At 39.4% G+C, this 21,123-nt stretch overlaps 4 protein-coding genes across 4 annotated transcripts in view; 1 reads left to right on the plus strand and 3 right to left on the minus strand.

Annotated features, from left to right (window-relative positions):
* HEATR4 (HEAT repeat containing 4) overlaps window positions 1-21,123 on the plus strand; it is a gene marked incomplete at its 3' end in the record, with an annotated part of 285,455 nt that overhangs the window by 192,722 nt on the left and 71,610 nt on the right. The window lies entirely within an intron of this gene.
* LOC306655419 (acyl-coenzyme A thioesterase 1) overlaps window positions 1-21,123 on the minus strand; it is a gene marked incomplete at its 5' end in the record, with an annotated part of 94,724 nt that overhangs the window by 1,991 nt on the left and 71,610 nt on the right. The window lies entirely within an intron of this gene.
* LOC306653612 (acyl-coenzyme A thioesterase 5-like) lies at window positions 1,028-5,632 on the minus strand (the record flags this gene model as incomplete). The annotated part of the gene is made up of 3 exons (XM_079126647.1): window positions 1,028-1,254; window positions 3,528-3,964; window positions 5,577-5,632. 3 exons carry the CDS (start codon window positions 5,630-5,632, stop codon window positions 1,028-1,030), a joined length of 720 nt encoding a protein of 239 aa, XP_078982773.1.
* LOC306655429 (non-selective voltage-gated ion channel VDAC2-like) lies at window positions 19,501-20,602 on the minus strand. Its single transcript, XM_079129858.1, has one exon. It carries the CDS (start codon window positions 20,495-20,497, stop codon window positions 19,613-19,615), a length of 885 nt encoding a protein of 294 aa, XP_078985984.1. The 5' UTR covers window positions 20,498-20,602; the 3' UTR covers window positions 19,501-19,612.

Here is a 21,123-nt window from a genome sequence, read left to right on the forward strand (position 1 = left end):
TATAAAGTAATAATCAACTATATATGAATAAACCCAAAGTATCAATGTAAGTCATAATTCTGACCCTAAGTCATAATGAATTTTGTTCCGTGTGTGTTTTGTTTCTAACATGTAAATGGTAGCAGGTAACAAAAGGTTTTTAAAAATCACTAGAATTATCTCCTGACAACAGACAACATTACCACCCCCACTAATAATCATCATCATTTCAGTCTTTGCTAATTGAGGCACTTCCTGAGCTCTCTCTAGTCCCATTCACTTCCGCTTTTTTTTTTTTTTTTAATCACTGCCCCACTAGTGTCCTTGTTAACACTTAGAATTTTAAGGTTCCTTTTTTCCTAGCCCTCCCCCCCCACCCCGCGTTCCCACGCTGTATTCTAAGCTCATGTGGATATGAACCGGTCTTCCTCACTCTGTACATGCTAGGCCAGATCCTTGAGTGTTTGCCATAGGAATGAATATCTGTTTCTCTGTAAACATCTGGACGCATTTCAAAGGCTTCACCAGCATGATTCATTTAACTCTCATAACATACCTGGAGTTTGGAGACAGATTCACAAAGCCACAAAGCAATGACACTTCTGAGGTGACCAACCTTCCTGGTGAGCCTGAGACTATCCTGATCCTAGCACGGACAGATCTATAACCCAGGAAACACACTGTACTAGGCATACTGGGATGCTAGGTCCCCCTACCTGGAATTCAAACATGAGGTTTCACTATTTATTCTATGCCCTGTGGGACTGTCCTAGCTCAGAAATTTACTTTTCTCAGGCTGGGGTTGTGGTTCAGTGGTAGAGCACTTGACTAGCACGTGTCAAGCACTGGGTTCGATCCTCACAACTCAAAAATAAATAAATAAAATAAAGGCATTGTGTCCATCTACCTAAAAAAAATATTTAAAAAAGAATAAATTTGCTTTTCTCTGTAAATTTATAAGAAACGGAATATTTAATTTTGCCACAGAGCAAATCTCTCAGGTCATAGAGTTGAAAATCTGACCCTATCTGGGGCAGGTATTTAGGAATCAAAAAACTAAAAGAACAGCCAACCTGAGGGTGATGAGCAGATAATTCACAGCTTCTTCAAAGTACTCCAGGTGAAGGGTGTCCACACTCTGGGGAAGGTCATCATGGTTATAATAGGCCAGAGCCATCACAGCAAAACCCTTCCCAGCCAGCAGACTAGCTCGGTACTCCAGAAGGCCACCTCCAAGTCCAAAAAGGTCCATGATGCCAGGATAGGGGCCAGGTCCTTGGAAAGAAACAGAACACAGATCTAGTCCTCAAATAATTTGGAATCAGACTCTCATTTATTTGGGGTGGGGGGCAGGTTGGGGAGTGCTGAGCATCGAAGTTTTGAAAAAAATGCCTTATTGGCGGTTTTATTAGTGAAACCCCTGGCTCTACCTTTTACTACAAAAGCCAAGAATGAGACCTGACTTCCCTTGAGACCTGGTCTCACTCCCATGAGTGACAGAGGTAAGCACAGCTTAGAATTCATTCAGGTCAGCAAGGATGACACTGAGTCCACAGGAGCCGGAAGCACTAGTGACGTCCTGTGGTGGTGTGGGTGGTAGAATCTCGTGTGGACCCTCTCAGTTTTTTGATTCTGATCCCCAGAGTTCTTGTCAACTTTGTTCTTAAACCAATAGCCTTGTGATAAATTCCTTTCTTATTTAGGTAACCCAGAGTTTGTTTTAGATGCTTGTGATTCTAAGTTCTGGTTAATTTGAGTTTCCAGAAATTATGATGACACAGCTGGGTGAGGTGGCACACACCTGTAATACCAGCAAATCAGGAGGCTGGTGCAGGAAGATCAGAAGTTTGAGGTCAGCTTCAGCAGCTTAGCCAAGACCCTGTCTAAAACCAAACAAAAAAATAAATAAATAAAATAAACATAGCTCTGGCTGTGGCTCAGGGGTAGAGCACCCCTGTGTTCAACCCTCAGTACAAATTTTTTTAAAATTGTGATGTCAAAAGGTACCGTTGGTCATCTTGGAAAATCTGGAAAAGAATTCTAAATCTCAGGTAGTGTTTACACATTCTAGGTCTAGGTTTATGATTTTCATGATTGACATCAAAATAGTCAAACTGAGTCCCCATTTCATCTATACCTGGTGTCACAAATTTCCAGATTTTTATTTTTGTAGTAAGATTATAACTAACAAAGAGCCAGATTATTATTGTCTTTCTTTCCAAACTAAGGGTGGGGAATCCATCTGCACTATGCACAATGTGTTAATAAATACAGCACAATTGATCTGTTTCTTTTTTTGATACTCATTAAGATCGTTGCAATTGATTATTACTTATACTGCAGTGACATACATCCTCTAAACCCCAGCTGTATTTAGCTAGGACTGTATATTCAGTTTTCATGCCTAGGTTATTTATATAGTTTGTATGTTTCAGTTTTGACCAAGAGCTGCCAAGTTGTTTTCCAAAGTTGTGTTACTGCACAGAAATATGGACGTATGTTACATGCCAGAAATATGGACTATTCTTGTTTTACTACATCTTCACCAACTCTTGACCATCATTTAAAAAATATTTGCCTTATTGAAAGGAATGAGATGGTATTGCACAGTACTTTAAAAGGATATTTCTGTGAGCACTAAGAAGTTGAGAATTTATTCATGTGCTTATTGACATTCTTCTCCTTCGTACGTTTTAAATTCAATTTTATGTCCTTGGCCTATTTTTCTACGAAGCTTCTGTTTTTCTCTATTGGTTTATCCACTATATTCTGGATTCTGTCACGTATCTCTCTATTTTCTTGTCTCACTGAGGTTTACCAGTTTCCTTTATTATTGGTCCTTTCTGAGTCTATGTAAGAAAACCTTCCTGTATCTAAGGTTATAAGATATCCACAACTTTTACATTTGTTTTTCACATATAGATCTTCAATTCATCTGGAATTCATTTTTGTGTAAGATATGAGGTAGGGATCTAAATAAATCTCAATAATACTGCCATTTCCCAATAATTTATACTACTATTTCATACTCCATGTTTTCATATATGTATCAATTTAAGAAATGTCTATTCTATCCTATTAGTTATTAGTCCATCTCCACATCTTAGTCATTAGATTGTAACAATAAGACTAAATTCCAGGGAAGGCAAGGGTCTTATTCATTATCCTTCCAATTGATTAAGTTCCAACAAGTGCCCCAGTGATGCTGCTGGGCTGCTGCTGTTGCACTATGCTCGAAGCACCATAGGACAGCAGCTTATCACAAAATATGAATGTGCTCACAAATCACAGTGGGGTTATGTGTCTATTAACTATCAAAATTCTATTTCATTATGACTTGACAAAGTCTGATAGTCCCCTTTTCTACGCAATTTCCAGTATTGCTCTTGCTGTTGACTCTGGGATCAGGACATTAATCCAACAGTAAACTGAAAGATCTGCAGTTTCCCAGTGACCAAGGACCTGTAAGAGCTCCTGGGAGGCTTTGGATGGGGACTGCCCCTGCGAAGCAGCACAGGCAGAGGGTAACAGTGACAGAGGGTGCTCACCTGGAGGCAGGAAGAGCGTGGCCCACACCCGGCCCTCACGCACCGGTACCCGCCGCACCCCGGACGGCATGAAGTGGAGCTCATGCAGCGCCCGGGCCAGCAGAAGCCCGCCGTCAGGCTCGTAGCCGTCCAGCACCTCCAGTTCCACCACGAAGGGCATCTGCACGTCCCGCTTCAGCAGGCGCCAGTACGGCTTGTCAGGCTCCACGGCCCAGATCAGCCCCACCGGCTCCAGGCGGGCGAAGCTGCCGCCCAGCGCGGGCACGCGCTCCAGGTCCAGCTCGCCCCCGGCGTCCGCGCGGTAGCGCGCGTGGGCTCGGAAGAGCGCGCCCTTCTCGTAGCGCAGGGACGCTTGCAGCGTGACGGGCTGCTCGGAGACCAGGCCGCACACGGCGATGCGCACCGGCTGGTCCCAGCAGATCAGTCTCACAGCCTTGCTTACTCGAGCGAAAAGGGAAGGATGGCTCGGAAGACATCTGACCCGGGACTGGTCTTTCTAGGCCCTTCGCTCTGTCCGATTGGTTGCGATCCGCCGTGCGAGGTCCCCTAGTGTTTGTAGGGTACAGCCGTGCCCTGGATGGTGAAAAGCATAGGTGCTAAGAGGAATGATTAATCCTGCTCTTCAGCATTGTGAAGTCAAAATACAGGTACAAAGACTGATTGGAAGGCATACAGTTCAAAAAATCTCCATTTTGCAAAGACTTCCCAGGTGACTGTAACTCAGGTGATTCCTGAGCAAATGGCCCTTAACTCCCCTTACCCCTCAGTCTCTTACCAAGTGTCTTCCTAGAGCTCCTGGGACATGGAGCTGCGTCCAGAACAATTAGACGATTATGGAGTCAGATCGCGCGTCCAGAACAATTAGACGATTATGGAGTCAGATCGCGCGGGGTCCTGACTCTCCTCCTCTAGTGTGGATCTTTAGTAAGGTAGATGATGAAGTTTCTGAATCTAGTTTCCTCATTTGAAAAGTTTTGGGGGACAGTTAAATGAGCTAACATATGACAACACTGTGGCATCAGTAGAAAGAGTATATATGCACTCACAGATATAGTCTCTGGCAGAATTAGTTTCAGATTTTCTCAGAATCCTGTTAGAAAATAAGTGGTTCACGTAAACTGGGACATTAGAGAAGTTTGTCATAAAATTACTAATTACAAAGACATGAGCAACATTGAAAGAAGGGAAAAGGGCTAGAAGAAGGGAGGGAGGGAAGAAGAAAGAAAGTAAGAGAGCTAGGGCTATGTTCAGTGATAGAGCCCCTACCCATTTAGGAGGCCTGTACTTTAGTTTCTCTGTATTCTGGTACTACAATATCTTGCCAATGACCTCTCTTGATCTGAATCAAAGCATACAGCTCAGAACACCAGTCATTTGTAACAGATTATGTCAGCAAATTATTATCTTTTAATTATCAAATTAAGCCCCAACTCTGAGAGTTCATGGACCTTTTCACCATTTCACCTAACGAAGTAATCACTGCTGGGTATTTGAAATACCTGATGTTTACAGTGTTACAGGTTGTCACACAATCTGGGAATTCTCTGCCTGCAGAGAATTAACCTAGGTTGCTGCATCCACCAGCACAGAAATTGAAATGGACTCTCAAATTTCAGAAAAGGCAGCTCCTGCCTCCCCTTCCCTGATGCCCACATTGCTATGGAGACACACAGAGTGACTCTCTGACACATGAGGGAAAAGCAGCTGAGGAGGTGACCTGGGATGGACCATTCAGAGCCCCTTCCTCTGGGGAGTTCCTTCCTGGGAGCTCCAGGGGAGAAGTAGGTGGTGTCCAGGCCAGGTCAGGGGTGCCAGGATCTGCAAAGAATCAGTAGCCATAGAAAGTGCTCTGTCCTTTTTGAGAGGAAGGTGACCCACACAGTGGCCAGTGATGTCCCCTGCCTTGAAGGCTGAGCCTCACACCCAGATCTATGACATGCTATCTCCTGAATTAGGCCACATTTGAGTTTCTGGGCCCCTAACAAAGTGTGAGACCCTCATGGCTAGACAAACCGCCTTCCCCTCTTTAGGGCAGAATTCCCTGCTTACCCCGATAGGACACTCCTGGAAGCTTTCTCTCTGGGAGGGTCCCCCAGCTTTTCCATGGTGAACAGCCACTGGTCTGAGTTAAGCATTCAGTGTGGAAAGGCTGAGCTGCAGAAGCAGCGGCTCCTGGGTCGGCCCCAAACCCAACACCATGAAGATAACGAGTACTTTCAGGGTCTGAATCAGCTTCCAGTGCACTGGTTGGAGCCCCACTTCAACAGATTATGGCAAATGTTAGAGTACTGAAAGTTCCTGAAGCAAGACTGTAGAGGTATCACTTGCTGCCAAGTGAGGCAAACTGCTGTCCATGTCTACAACTGCGCTGGGACCGAAAAGAGCGCACTAGTAAGCTCAATAAATGTGTTCAGGAAAGATCATGGGCGGCCATTCTTTGGACCCCAACAGACCAGACTAAAAATCAAAATGGTGTATCCATGCTGAATACCAAATACCCAACCCAAATGAATTGTTTTTGGATTTTGAAATAAAAAATAAAGCCAGCTAAGGTCTTTAAAATAAATTGTGATTTTGTCCATTGACAAAGGATAATAACATCAGGGGCGATTTAGAGAGATATCCCTATGGATATACAGTGCCAGCCATTGTTAACTCAAATTCATTTAATTGTCTGTGATTCTCAGTTAACATCTGAAATCCATCTCCTTTTCTGAGATAAGAAGTGAGAACAAAGGAAGAAAGTTTCCAAGTGGGGCAGACTCCCAGTTGCACTCATCTGCTGGGTATGGTCGCATTCGGATTAGGGACCTAGTCCTATTGCCTGTCTTATCATTCTGGTACGACAAGAGAGCTCCTCAAGTTTCCATGTTTACTGACAGTCTAATAACCTTTCAAATAAGCAAGATATCAATAACTTAATTTCAATAATACTGTCGTGTCAATAGCATTGTATCAATGATAATTTCTGATTTTGATATTTTTGCTATGATCTGTAAGATGCTAACATTCGGGGAAACTTGATGAAGGGCATATGGAACTCTGCTATTTCTTGCTTGCAAGATTTGTGTAAGTATAAAATCATTTCAAAGTAAAAGTTTAGAAAAGGAGTAACAAAACACAACAATCTCTGGGAGTAATGAAACCACCAGAGAGAATCTTTGGTCCTCTCTATCCTGCTCAGATCCCTCCTTCTCCAAATCCTCAAACACTGGAGTTTTCCCAGTGGCTTGAGGTTTTAGGAATTATCTTCAGGATTCCAGGAATTTTGCATTATCCCTGATTTCCTGATTGTTTTCTTGTCCAAAACATCTGGATTGAGGTAGTCAGTTACTGTTGAGAAAACTGATATTTTAATGGGTCATTGGGATCACACGTCTCTCCCTTTGAGGGCCCTCATCATTAGTCTTTAAAAGACGGTTTTTAACATTCAGGGAGATTAGGTTAAGTGGCAAAATGGTTTTCAGAAAAGCCACTGGCTGTCAGGTACAAAAAGAGTTTCATCATTATCCTGGTGAACCCTCTCTTGATTCACTCCCCAGAGCCTTGAACTGTGTGAATTACCTAGTTGCATGCTCGCCAAGACCTCACTCAAGGAAGTTTAAAAGATTAAATCTTTCAGGGAGTGTATTGATTAGTTTTGTAATTTTATTAGATAATCAGTAAACATGATCAGACTCCTTGGCCACACAACCTTTACATAAACAGAATGACCAAAGGGCTAGAAATACAATCAGTCAACAAATACATGAAAAAAATGTCCAACATCTCTAACAGAGAAATGCAAATCAAAACTATTCTAAGATTTCATCTCATTCTAGTCAGAATGGCAATTATTAAGAATACAAGCAACAATAAATGTTGGCAAGGATGTGGGGGAAAAGGTACACTCATACATTGCTGATGGGACTGCAGATTGGTGCAATCACCATGGAAAGCAGTATGGAGATTCCTCAGAAAACTTGGAATGGAACCACCATTTGACCCAGCTATCCCACTCCTCGGCCTATACCCAAAGGACTTAAAATCAGCATATTACTGTGACACAGTCACATCAATGTTTATAGCAACTCAATTCAAAATAGCCAAACTATGGAACCAACCTAAATGTCTTCTAACAGATGAATGGACAAAAAAAGTGTGATATATATATATATATATATATATATATACACACACACACACACACACACACACACACACACACACAATGATTCCATTACTCAGCCTTAAAGAAAAATGAAATTATGGCATTTGCAGGAAAATGGATGGAGCTGGAGAATATCATGCTAAGTGAAATAAGCCAATCCCAAAAAACAAAGACCGAATGTTTTCCCTGATATGTGGATGCTAATTTACTTAAGTGGAAGGGGGCTAAGGAATAATAGAGATACTTTTGGTTAGGTAGAGGGGAGTGAAGGGGGGTAGGGGGTATGGGGGTAGGAATGATAATAGAAAGAATTGGACATTATTACCCTATGTGCATATATGACTACATGACCTGTACACATGACCTGTTCCACAACATGTACAACCAGAAGCATGAGAAATTATACTCCATTTATGTATTATGTGTCAAAATGCATTCTACTGTCATGTATAACTAATTAGAACAAATTAAAAAAATACATTATTTGCTAACTCTCTGCCAACATCATCCATTCTCTTTAATAGCTCTGCGTCTAACTCTTTGAAGGGGAGGATTTAAATCTTTGGGGAATTAGGAGTGCCAATTTATATTTCAGGAAAAAGTAGATCATCTTGGCAGTTCTTGTTCTCCACAATTCCATAATTAGGGTCATGGAAATCTCTATCCTCATCAAGCACAGAAACAGAGGATCTGACTCTTGTAATGTCACATTTAAGGAAGTGTCCTCCTTGTAAGACCCTCTCTTCCTAAATTCAGATGGATCAATTTGTTCTGCCTTTATCCTAGAATTAATTATCCTAAAATGGGGTAATTAAATACCTCCCCTGCTTTCTTAGTGTTCAGCATATTCCTTAACAGCTGAATTGTTGCCAAGCATTCTAAGAAGTAATTCAAGTTCAAGACCACCCCCACACAGTTTTAGGAGATTTTTCTGCACCTCTGTTCCCTGTCATCTCTGTCCCTTGCCATGATTCACTCCTTCATACGCCTCATGGGGATGACATCCAGTATCAGCTTTTCCCCTCTTAATGCCATTAGTGAAAGGGACTTTTTAATTCTCTTTCAAGGAAAGTAGAAAGTGTTTTGGAGAGATTCTCCAAAAGATAATGACATTTATTTGGAACAGAATAGCATTCAAATGCCTTAGTAATGCCTTGGTAAACTAAGAATGTATTCCAAGATGTTGAGGCAAGTGGATCTTTTTAAAGGAAAAAGTGAGGAGGATTTCATAAGAAGTTTTAAAACAATAATCCTTGACCAATAGGACTCATAACAAGGATTGAGGCTTTCTGATGTTGCACAGACAACAGGTGGGCTAAGGTGTTCCAGAATTACATTTTGGTGTATGTTGCATTGGCTTTGTGCAAGGTTATGGTTCTGGCAGAATCTTCTTTGATCATATTAGGCAATTATGTGTGACACCCCTTCTTTCATAACCTCCTTGATTTGTTTATTAGGGTCAACATAAGTAATACTTGATTTGATTTTGAGATCTTCCACATTTTCCCCTTTTGATCAAGAATATTTCTCTGAAAACATTCCTGAGTTACCATTCTTTAGTGAAGTTTTGATTGTCCCTCATTGACAGGATGGACCCATCACAGAGGTTGGTCTGATTTAGTCCCACATCAGTGGGAAGTGATCGATAACTAGGAGTTGATGTCAAAAACCCTTTGGCCACTTTTGAGTAAAAAGGAGGTTTAGAAGGAATGATTTTTGAGACTATGTTTACTTGGATTCCATTTTTTAACTTTATCCATTCTGTAGGCAATGTTTTTTATATCAAAGCGCAGGGCCAGGAGTTGTACTTCTACAGAAATTTAACAGTTATGAAAAAGGACAAAAGAAAACAAAACTGAGAAGAACATAACAAGTCCACTTTGCTTAATAGTTTTGAATCAAGAACCCAGTGATGGGCTGGGGTTGTAGCTCAGTGGTAGAGCATTCGCCTAGCATGTGTGAGGCACTGGGTTCGATTCCTAGAACCACATATAAATAAAATAAAGGTCCATTGACAACTAAAAAAAAAATTAAAGAAAAAAAAAAAAAGAACAGGAAAAAAAAAATCACCAAGGGGAACTTGGTGAGTCCTGTTGTAATCATAAAGGTGTTCTCTTATTTTATGTAGTTTAGTCTCAAATTCTCAGATCTAGCATGTCGTTTTAGCAATAGCACACACATATTCTTACTTAGACATTAAAAAATCAATCTGGAGTAACATTATCATTGGATATTCCACAATTAGGTTGAATCAAGAAAGTGTTATAAAAAAAAAAAAAGAAGGACTATTAGTATCTTGAACAAAGAATGGCATTAAAGCTGTTGCCAAAAGTTACCCACTGGGTAGACTAAAACGTTCCTTAGGTAGGTTCTGTCAACATACCTGCAATAACTATTGAATAAAATTTTAACTACATCATTATCTTCCCATGACCCTTGGTATCAGTGTTCACTAACAGGTGAAGTTGTTGCAGTATTCACACAGACAGGGTATTTGGGATATTCAGCAGGAAGCAGCATTTATTAGCATTGGCACTGGCCCAGTAGATTTGTATCCAAAGGCTGAGTCCTGAGCACAGCAGGGCATTGTCTTATACACACCCATTACAAGTTAGTTCCTTTGTCTTCCCTAAATGGTAATATACCTATTAATCAGATAGTCTATCCCATGAAATTTCAACAGAATTACCACAGTACTGTGTGTAATAGAGTTGTGGCAGAGTTGTACGCGCACTCTGAATGTGCCACATCATCCCTTTTTGTTTTTGGGGTGCATGTTTTGGGCGTACTGAGTGCATCACATCACTTTCTCCCTGTTCCAGGAGAGCCCTTACCATGAAGTAGTACAGGCAAAGGCTAAATTTAAGAGAATTTAAGAAATTTTAGATGGAATGGAAGAAGAGGAATTGGAGGCAACAAGTAGATATAAATTCTTCTGGAAGTTTTACAGTAAAGAAAAGCATAGAAATTTGAGACAGTAATGGTAAGCAAATGGAATTGAGAGATCATGTGGTTTTTTTAAATTAATTTTTTATTTGTTCTAATTAGTTGTCATGTGTTTTCACTTTTTGTTTGGTTGTTAAGATGAGACCAGGGGCTAGGGATATAGCTCAGTTGGTAGAGTGCTTGCTTCTCAAGTCCAAGGCCCTGGGTTCAATTCCCAGCACTGCGAAAACAAAAGAAACATGGTAGCTTGGATATCATAATAAAGAGAGGTTGTTTTAAAAAATACATGAGATCAGTAATACCATATTTTATGCTGATAGGAATAATATACATACACACACACTGAAGAGAAGTATCCTAAAAATCTCCTTGAGTAGTCAAGAAGCTATAAGGAAAGTGTAACTGTGGAAAAGTAGACAAGATAGGAATGCAATGTGTTCATCTATTACAGTAGTAAAGAAGGCAAAGCATATGAGCACAGATGGTTATAAGTGGGAAAATGTGATCAACTGAGAATGAATTTGGAAGAGGAAATTTTTAGGAAGAACTTGACATGTGGGCTGGGGTTGTGGCTCAGTGGTACAGAGCTTGCCTAGCATGTGTGAGGCACCGGGTTTGATCCTCAACACCACTTTAAAAAAATTACATAAAATTAAAGTCTTGTGTCCATCCCCAGGAAAAAAAAAATGAGAGTAAAATAACTGTAGAATAATGGGAAAGAAAACAGACTATAGAAATACAGTGTGGTATGATTGTTAAGCAGAATTAAGGACCAATTTAATGTTTGTGGATATGAGTTAAAAGTGTCACTAACAAAGAAAAGCAAATAGTAAGATGTTAGCTATAAACTCAAATATTTAATAATCATATTAAATGTAAGTTGACTATATATTTTAAAGACAAAAACTGTCAGTCTGGCTTTAAAAAAAAATCCTCACTTATGGCAAAGATACATATTAATTATTAGGATACATAAAATTCATGTTAAAGGATAGAAAAATATGTACCATATATATCCTCAAAATAAAACTATTGCAGCTATATTCAGACAAAATAAATTTTAAGACAGGTGTTATGATTTAGATATAAGGTATTCCTCAAAAGCTCATGTGTGAGGTAGTGCAAGAAAATTTAGAGACAAAATGATTGGGTTATGAGAGTCTTAACCTAGTCAGTGTGGTGGTGGGAGTAGATCTGCCCCCATGGAGGATGAGTGAACACCTGAACCTTTGATATCAGTGTCTACCATGGTTGACTGTTTTAGGCAGCTTTTCTGAAGCTGTGACTAAAAGATCTAACCAGAATAACTGTAAAGGAGAAAAGTTTACATAAGGGCTCACAGTTCCAGAGGTCTTAGTCCATAGAAGGCTGGCTCCATTCCTTGGGGCTCAAGGTGAGACTGAACATCATGGCGAGAAAGTATGGTAGAGGGAAGCAGCTCACATCATGATGAGAAAGCAGAGAGAGAGGTCTCCACTTGACAATTAAAAATATATACTCCAAAGCCGCACCTCAATTCCCACCTCCTCCAGCCACACCCTACCACTTCACTTACCACTCAGTTGATTCCCTATCAGAGGATTAATTTACTGATTGGGTTAAGACTCTTACAACCCAATAATTTCTCCTCTGAACCTTCTTGCATTGTCTCACATGTGAGCTTTTGGGGGACACCTCACATCCAAACCATAACCCTAACATACCCGACACCTAACATTCCCAATTGTACAGGCCCACCACACGTCTTGGTCATACTGTAAATATCTGTGACCAGCTCTATTTTAATTTCCAAAGGGTTAAATCTGGTAGTTATTGTATTATAAACATCCATATCTCTTTTGTCTCCTACCTGTGGGGATCTAACACTTGCTGAAAAGCTCTAAAATATTTGTCTCTTGTCAGTTTTTATGTATATTCATCTGTGTAATGTATGTTGTGTCTACATATTTGCTTGTCTATATATCATTTACATGGTACCAAATTGGCTTATAGATAAATGAGCCCTCATAAAAAAAAAAATGGATCCAAATGCCTTCCATTAAATTAAATGTGAATTAAAATGAATTAAAATGGTTAAATAGATAAGAGTAATTTAAAATGACTAACCCACACATTTCCCTAGGTGGCCAGGCAATCAATAGAGTGTTGGCTTCTAGAAAATGTTTAAAGTGTATCATCCACTGCTTTTAGGATTTTTCTTAGTGGTGAAAAAGATGACTTAAAATATTGACTAGGCTTGGTTTTCATGGATAGCCTGAAGTTAACAGTTAAAAGTGATTAAATTATATTTAACATAAATGGAATTAATCTTCATAAATGTTTTTTAGAAGAGACATCTGATTAGTTTGCAAAGTTAAAATGCTAAAATATCAACTGCTGAATATAAGTTCAAATATTCTCGCCTTCCTAAATTCCATAAGGTAACGTATATTTGGGTCTATTAATTTTTCTTATAAATTGGTAAATGAAAAAAACAGTTGGAAATTTTAAAATTTAAAATTGCTTTGTTTCTAGGTCTTAACTAAAAGCAAGATTACTAAGAGTTAAAATTCTAACAAGTGTTAAGTCTATATGCAGAATACAAAAATTTTCAGCTGTGTTTTGACTAAAGTACTGTATAAAGCTAAAGTATTTCATCTTATTTAAAAGGAATGATGGTCTACATTCAGAAATTTCATAGGGATTGTTTCAGAATATGAATTTAAGAAAGGGTCTGAAACTAGAAAAGAGATATAAGAAAATTATAGGTATGGAAATATATACTTTACTATGGAAAATTAGAAGGCAAAAGAAATGATTCTGGATGAGAAAGTATTTTGTAAGGTAAAGTAATATTTTTGTGCTGAAGTCCAAGATTAGAGGACAAAACTAAGGATGTAAGCAAACTGTGGACTAATTAAGTTACAGAAAGTTTGTGAAAGCTAAATCTCAAAAAAACTTATGTGATTAAGTTATCTACAATTAGCACAGTCAAAGTAAGTTATGGGTTTTTCAAAGGTCGAATTTTAATGTACCTGTTTTAAAGTCTTTTAAATAGATTATTTCATAACTAGTTAAATAAATGTGCTATTTTAGGTTAATAAAATATAGTTGACACCCTAAATGTATGTGAATAGAGATATGTGTATATCTGAGACCTAAACACTTATCCTGTTATGTAGAAGTCCGTGAAATGAAAGTTTATGTTGGTTTACAGGCAAGGTAAAAAAAAATAAGTGCTCCCTTTTATACATTGTATCTCACATAAAATAGAATAAAATGGCCATATTGCCATTTAAAAACCTGGCTGACATCTGTTTGCTTAAGTCTATTTCTGATCTTTAATACTTTTTCCTAAATGTAAGAGATTTAAGGCTATCCTCAGATTTTTGCTAGTACTGCTAACCTATGCAGACCTGTGTTTATAGTTACCATGTACAATGGATTCTAAATTTCGCTTTTAAAGTTACACTTAGTTAATATAAGGACATCTGTAATTGTGTCACTGTTAGCTTTTTTGTATATTAGATGTATTCATTTCTCCAAGTATTCAAGTCTTTTAAAATATAAAGCTTAGGAAAGCACTTTACCAACTTGGTGTTCTCCAAACTAAAATTGTCTGTGGCAATAGTCCCCTTCAGATTTACATAGAAATAACAAATTTGGTTGGTATGTATTTGTCACTTAATGTTTTATAACTGGATAAAGGTAATGTGTTATCAATAAATTATATATAAAATTTTGTCTTACTTTTTACACTGGGATTGGAATTTAAATGTACTTTTGAAAGGTAATAAGGAGTGTCTGGTTTGTTTAAAGGTTGAAAATGTGGAATATGGAAACATTTTGCACATTTTCCATAAAAAAAGGAAGTTAAGAACTTTCTTAGCCTTACTGTTTGATTCATGTTTCAGATGTAATGTTGTATTATGTTAACTGATATTATGATAGATTCAGGATTCAACACATGATAATTTTGCAGAATGATACTTTTAAAAAGAAGCAAAGATCAGCTTCATAAATAAACCATCTGAGTTACGGCTCTTGCTCTCATCCTCCTCCATGTTAGGATGGCTCCAAAGTAGGCTAGAATATAGCCAATTTAAAGATATGTTCAAAAGGAAGATTTTTCATTGTAAAAATTACTGTGATCTCAAAACAAAAAGGGAATATAATATGAAACTTAAGTAAAGGTTTGGGTAAATTATAAGAAGTATTAAGGTTTGTAAAAGTTTCAGAAGAAAGTAAAACTTGTTAAGAATTTCAGGGCTGGAGAGATAGCTCAGTCGATAGAGTGCTTGCCTTGCAAGCACAAGGCCCTGGGTTTGATCCCCAGCACCGCAAAAAAAAAAAAAAAAAGAAGAATTTCATATGTAACTAAGTTGATATATATGTAGGTCTTTGTAGAGGCTAAATAAATGCCAAACATACATTAGTGTTCATTTTGTATTCTCCTTATAAAAATTTATGACTATTTCTTGTTAGTGCTCTGCAGAAATACTACTTCTAACAGAACAACTGAGTTTATGACAATAAATCATCACCTACAAGACAGATAGGATATAATGCTGACTTCCAGTACTAATACTGAGCCCACTTGAATGGAAAGGGTAACTAAAATTATAGACAATGAAGTTATAACCCATTACTTTCACTTTAGGACTGGTGAAACTGCCTGGGTGCAGTAGTGCATGCCTGTTATCCCAACAACTAGGGAGGCTGAGGCAGGAGGATTGTGAGTTCAAAGCCAGCCTCAGTAAAAGGGAGGCTCTAAGCAACTCAGTGAGATCCTGTCTCTGAATAAAATACAAAAAATAGGGCTGGGTATGTGGCTAAGTGATTGAGTACCCCTGAGTTCAATCCCCAGTACCAAAAAAACAAAAACCAAAAACAAACAAACAAACAAACAAACAAAAAATGGGGAGATTGGCTGATGGATATTTAAAACAAAAACCTGGAGACTAAAATCAAGGAAGTAAGAGAGCCAAGGATAAAGTAACCAACTTAGAGTGTTCTCTAACTTCATCAAAGGGCCCTGCAACTCAAGTGAGTCACCTGACCTCCCAATCAGGGGTTTGAGAGGACCATAGAGAACAGGAAGCCCACCAGTGTATATTTTGCAAAGAGGAAGATCACTGGAAAGGGAAATGTCCACTTATGCTTCCTAGGGAAGCCACATGTAGTCAGCAAGACCCTGACCCATCATGGCAGATGGCACCACTGATAGAAGAAAGTTAAAGGAGCCAAGAGACTTCTCACCAGTTCCCAAGAGTGATTCCTGAGGAATCTCAGCTGACTGTAACAGATAGGAACAGGTCAATTTTGACCAACTTGGCCTTAAACACCTATATGATAAACAGGATGTGACTCCAATTAAATGAAAGGGGTAAATAACTATAAAGTTATAGACACCAAAGTTAAAACCCCAACACTCCTCATTTAAGACTGGTAAAAACTGGCTTGCTAGATGTTTAAAACCAAATAGTAGAGACTAAAGGAAGTAAAGGGGCCAATAAAAAAAAAAAAATAGCCAACATTTGACTCATGCCCTCTGAGTCAGCTTGAACCCAGGGAATGAGGGGACTCCTCGAAGGGCTTTGCAACTTTGGGTCACATGCCCTCCTGATCAGGGGGATCAATGAGACCCTAGAGAACAAAAAAGCCAACCAGTGCACATACTACAGAGGAGGGTCGTTGGAGATGCGTTCAAGGGAAGTCACATGGTCAACAAGACTCTGACCCATCCTGGGAGTTGGCACTGGAGGAGCTAAGAGACTGTGCATAAGTTCCCCAGAGGAACCCCTGAGGAACCTCAGTTGACTCTTACTAGTAGATAAGAACAAGGTCAATTTTACCAGCTTGGTCTTAAACACGTAGCGAAAACAATTGTAATCAAAGTACAACCATACCTGGACATTTAAAAAGAAAGACAATAGTTCTTTTAATGTAACTTAATGTATACTTGTGTCAGCTCCACCAAGAGTAAATGAGACTGGAGGCTATAAATGAAGGTTTCTTAGATAGGAGTGCCTGATAACTATCAAAAGACTACTAGAATCAACAAATATATCATTTCTAGTAATTAGAGAAATGCAAATTAAAACCACTCTAAAATATCATCTAACTCCAATTAGAATGGCTATTATCAAGAACAAAAGCAATAATAAGTGCTGGCATGGATGTGGGGAATAAGGCACACTCATACATTGCTGGTGCAGTGCAAATTAGTGCAGCCACTCTGGAAAGCAGTATGGAGATTCTTCAAAAAACTTGGAATGGACCCACCATTTGATCCAGGCATCCCACTCTTCGGTTTATACCCAAAGGACTTAAAATCAGCATACTACAGAGATACAGTCACATCAATGTTCATAGCAGCTCAATTCACAATAGCTAGATTGTGGAACCAAACTAGATGCCCTTCAGTTGATGAATGAATAAAGAAACTGTGGTATATATACACAATGGAATATTACTCATCCATAAAGAAGAATAAAATTATGGCATTTGCTGAAAAATGGATGAAGTTGGAGAATAACATGCTAAGTGAAATAGGCCAAGCTCAAAAAACCAAAGGCCAAATGTTTTCTCTGACAAGTGAATGATGATACACAACGAGGGCAGGGAGACAAGAGAAGAATGGAGGAACTTTGAACGGTGTAGAGGAAGTAGAGGAAAATGGGGCGGGAGGGGGTGGGAAAAGGAAAGATAGGAGACTGAGACTGACAGTGTTACCCTATGTATATATATGATTACATGAATGGTGTGAATCTACATTGTGTACAACCATAGAAATGAAAAGTTGTACCCCATTTGTGCACAATGAATCAAAAGGCAGTCGGAAAAAAAAAATTTTTTTAAAAAGACTATTAGACTCAAAAGTTGTTTTTTTTTTTTTTTTAGTCAATTTAAGGCCTACAGATCTTCCTGACATCCTACATAGGCCGACTTAATCTGTGTTTGCTAGTATGATTATCTTGCCCTAAGTAGACAGATAAAGGGATCTCTATTATATACAGAGGTTAAACCAATAAAAAGGTATTTTATCACAAGGCCCTGGGTTCAATCCCCAGCACCACAAAAAAAAAAAAAAAAAGGTATTTTATAAAAATCAGATGACATTAGATATCTTAATTACATCCTATGAGGGCATCTGTGACATTATAAAAACTGTTAGGTTTACATTCTTGATAATTCTGACAATGTAACTAATGTCATTAAAGATTATATTTCCAAAATAGAGGACATGTCTGCACTGGTCTTATCATGGGAACAACGTCTTAGCTCTTACACCTCCTGGCGAAAAATTACTGGTTTCTGTCATTATCATGACATTCATGGACATGTTCCAGAAACTGTGACATTTATTTTGTATTAATCTCATTCCAGTACTCATGTCTTTTTGTTTCTCTCACAGAAGCACCCACCTCTCACATGACTTTACAACCTGTTCTTTCTGAACCAGACCTTTACCATGGACCCCTCAACTGACCCAAAACTTTCCTAAAAGGGAAACCCAAACTGCTTGCAGCACATTGCCCCCTCTCAGCCTGAAGCATCCAGAGCAGTCATCGCCCATTTCCCCTTACAGCAGTAAGGCTTCCCTTAATCAGAGGGGGAAATGAGACCAGTATCAGAAGAGGCTATTGATAATAAAGTTGAAGCTAAGTTAAATGCCTTAGAGGCTACTGTAATGGCCTTGGGTGATCAGATACAAAGTCTTAAGGTCAGGCAACAATTATGAGCCAAGTAGCTCAGTTTATTTGTGTAACACCTGTTCCGCATGATAGCTCCCAATAGGATTAAAAAAAGATAAAGATGCATCTATTAGAAATGTGGAATCATAACAATGTTAGTTCAGACCTCTTGCAACTGCACCATGACATCCAAATTATGCAGGAAAGGGTGGATTTCCATGTTACCTCCTGGCTGTTGGATAACCTGAATGGTTTCAATCCTTGGGATGTGCTAAAACATACTGCATGATATCTCACAGGACTTGTTTCCTAACTCTTAATTCTGTGTTGTTTTCTTCCAGTCAGCTGCAAGCTCATCCAATCCCAGTTCCCACACCTCTGAGTAGACATACCTTGTCAGTTGCAGTTAAAAAATACAAAAAGGGAGATACATGGAGAGTGAATGAGGCCCAGTCATTGGCTGATCCTGCAGTGTAGGCAAAAACCAAACCTGGGAAACCTCACCAAAAGGTGAGGAGAAGTGAACAGCCTTGACACTCAGCTCTGATGCCAGCAGTTGTCAGCTGTTCCAGTACAATGGGTTTTCTGGGTACAGCAGGATAGCCACAAGATATTCCTAACACTGTAAATTTTTAGCACACAAAGAAATCTCTTGATAACTCACAGGCCTTGAATGGTTTGCAGCTTCTGTAGTTAAAGTTCCTGATCATGAGACCCTATGTATAAACATGCTGACTAGTTTGGGGTCACTGTTCCTCCATCAAAGGACAGTGTCCCACCTGGCCCCAACTTTGCTTAAAACTGTCTCTGTGTTTTTCTTTTTTTTTTTTTTTTTTTTTATGTATACTTGTTTTATTCATAATTTGTAATGTTCTGGGATACCAAAAGTAATTCTAATGATGGTTGAATTTAACAAAAAAAATCTTTACCCTCATCTTAAAACATCCACTGATCCATCTGATTCAATGGCAATATTCAATGTTAAAGGGAACATAAAAACAAACATGCACACAATTGCACAGTTTTCATAAAGGTCTATTTCATTATTGGTGTGTAGCGCATTTAACAGTTAAATACATTTAAATAATGTATAGGTGACTGCATGACTGCAGCATTGGTAACTAGATAACCAATTCAACTAGAAACCTGCTAACAAGTAACTGTCTAAATATTTAAAATACAGCTCTTGTTCAGATCATCCTTGTTTTGATCACCTTCTTGGGGGGGGGGGGGGGGAAGCCTGCTGGTCACAATGGAAATATATTAAGGCCAAATCTTCTGATATCCATTCCCAGAGGTTTCTTTCAGCTGGATTAAGCCTCCAATTCCAGGGCAAGCCCAAGTTTGTGGCCTCCAGCATTAATGCTCTTCCCGTCTACCAGAGCTGACAGCGTAAGCTTCACACCAGGCCTTAGAGTCTGAGTGTAGCCCACTCCAATTAAACTAGAGTTGTTGACCTTTGCAGAAATGGAAGCAGTGGGATCCAACTGATACTTAGCTGCAATGCCAAAACAAGTGCTGTTGGTACCTGATGTCCAAGCAAGGTTTACTGAAGTGTCAAGATCTTCACATACTTTCTGATAAATGGATCCTCCAAATTCTGTCCCATCATTGACGTTAGTGTGTAGCTGAAAGTCCCCAGTCCTGTAGCCCACTGCAAAGTTATTCCTTGTCAGCTTTGATTTGGCACTGTCAAAGGTCATCTGGTACCCAGCAAGCCAGCCCTCATAACCAAAGACAGCTGAACCATGGATTGCAGGCCCAGCAAAATCAAAGTCAACATCACAACCAAGGTTTATACACTCCCTCTTGTAAGAAGACTTGATTTTACCACTTTTCTTTCCTGTATTTGGTGAAAAGGTAGTATCAAATGTCAGCTTCAAACCTTGGCAAATCTGGTCTTCAATTGTGATTTCTGTTCCCAGAGTGTTATCAGTGTTCCATTTTTCTGTGAAAGTCAGACCATACTCACACCATTTATATTTGGTCTCCAAGGTCCCAGTAACTTTACCAGTGTCTGTATTAGATGAACCAGATGTTGAGAATTCCACGCCACTGCATGATTTTGTTTTCACATCCAGTTTCACCAACCCAAAGCCAAATCCTTTGTTGAAGATATCTCTAGCAGCTTTGCCAAGGTCAGCATATGATGGAGGAATACACATTGGCCGCACGCAGCTCTGTCCGTAGGTCGCCATGGCGAGGCCGCAGGAAGAGGTGATATCTGCCCAATGCCCTCTCAGTTCTGGTCTTCTAGAGGAGCAGTTCCACGAAAGGGGCTCCTGGAAGTAATCCGCAGGGCGTTACCACCTGTCTCTCTAGTCCGAGAGAGGAGCGAGCAGGGCACAGGGGCGCCACCCTGCTCCTGCGCCCTTCCTGTCCTCGCCCATCATAGTATCCTCTGTGTTTTTCTTAATCTCCTGTTGCCCCTTCTCGTGACCTTTCGTTGTTGCTGCACAGGTCATGGCACAGTGCAAGGGTCGTAGACAGCACATCTACAAGGGACCTCATTGTAAGTTGCTCCCATACTGTGTGACACCAAATGTTGATAAGACTGGAGGTGTAAGCACAGACAGTGCACCCCATATATTCTGCTGTCTGCATCACCCCTCCCTGAACTACCAGAGGGAGCCCACTCTAGTGAGGCCCACAGAGGAAGTGGGTCCCGCAGGCTGACAATGCACACAATGAGTCAAAACTCACAGTGAAAGGAGTCACCAGGAACCTGCACTATGCTGTACAACTGGAATTAAACTTAACACTTTACCACAAAATGATATTCCAGGGCACATTGTCAAGAAAAGGCCTCTTACAGAAGCCCTCA

The sequence above is a fragment of the Sciurus vulgaris genome, assembly GCF_902686455.1.
Source record: "Sciurus vulgaris genome assembly, chromosome: 2".
Classification (NCBI taxonomy): Eukaryota; Metazoa; Chordata; class Mammalia; order Rodentia; family Sciuridae; genus Sciurus; species Sciurus vulgaris.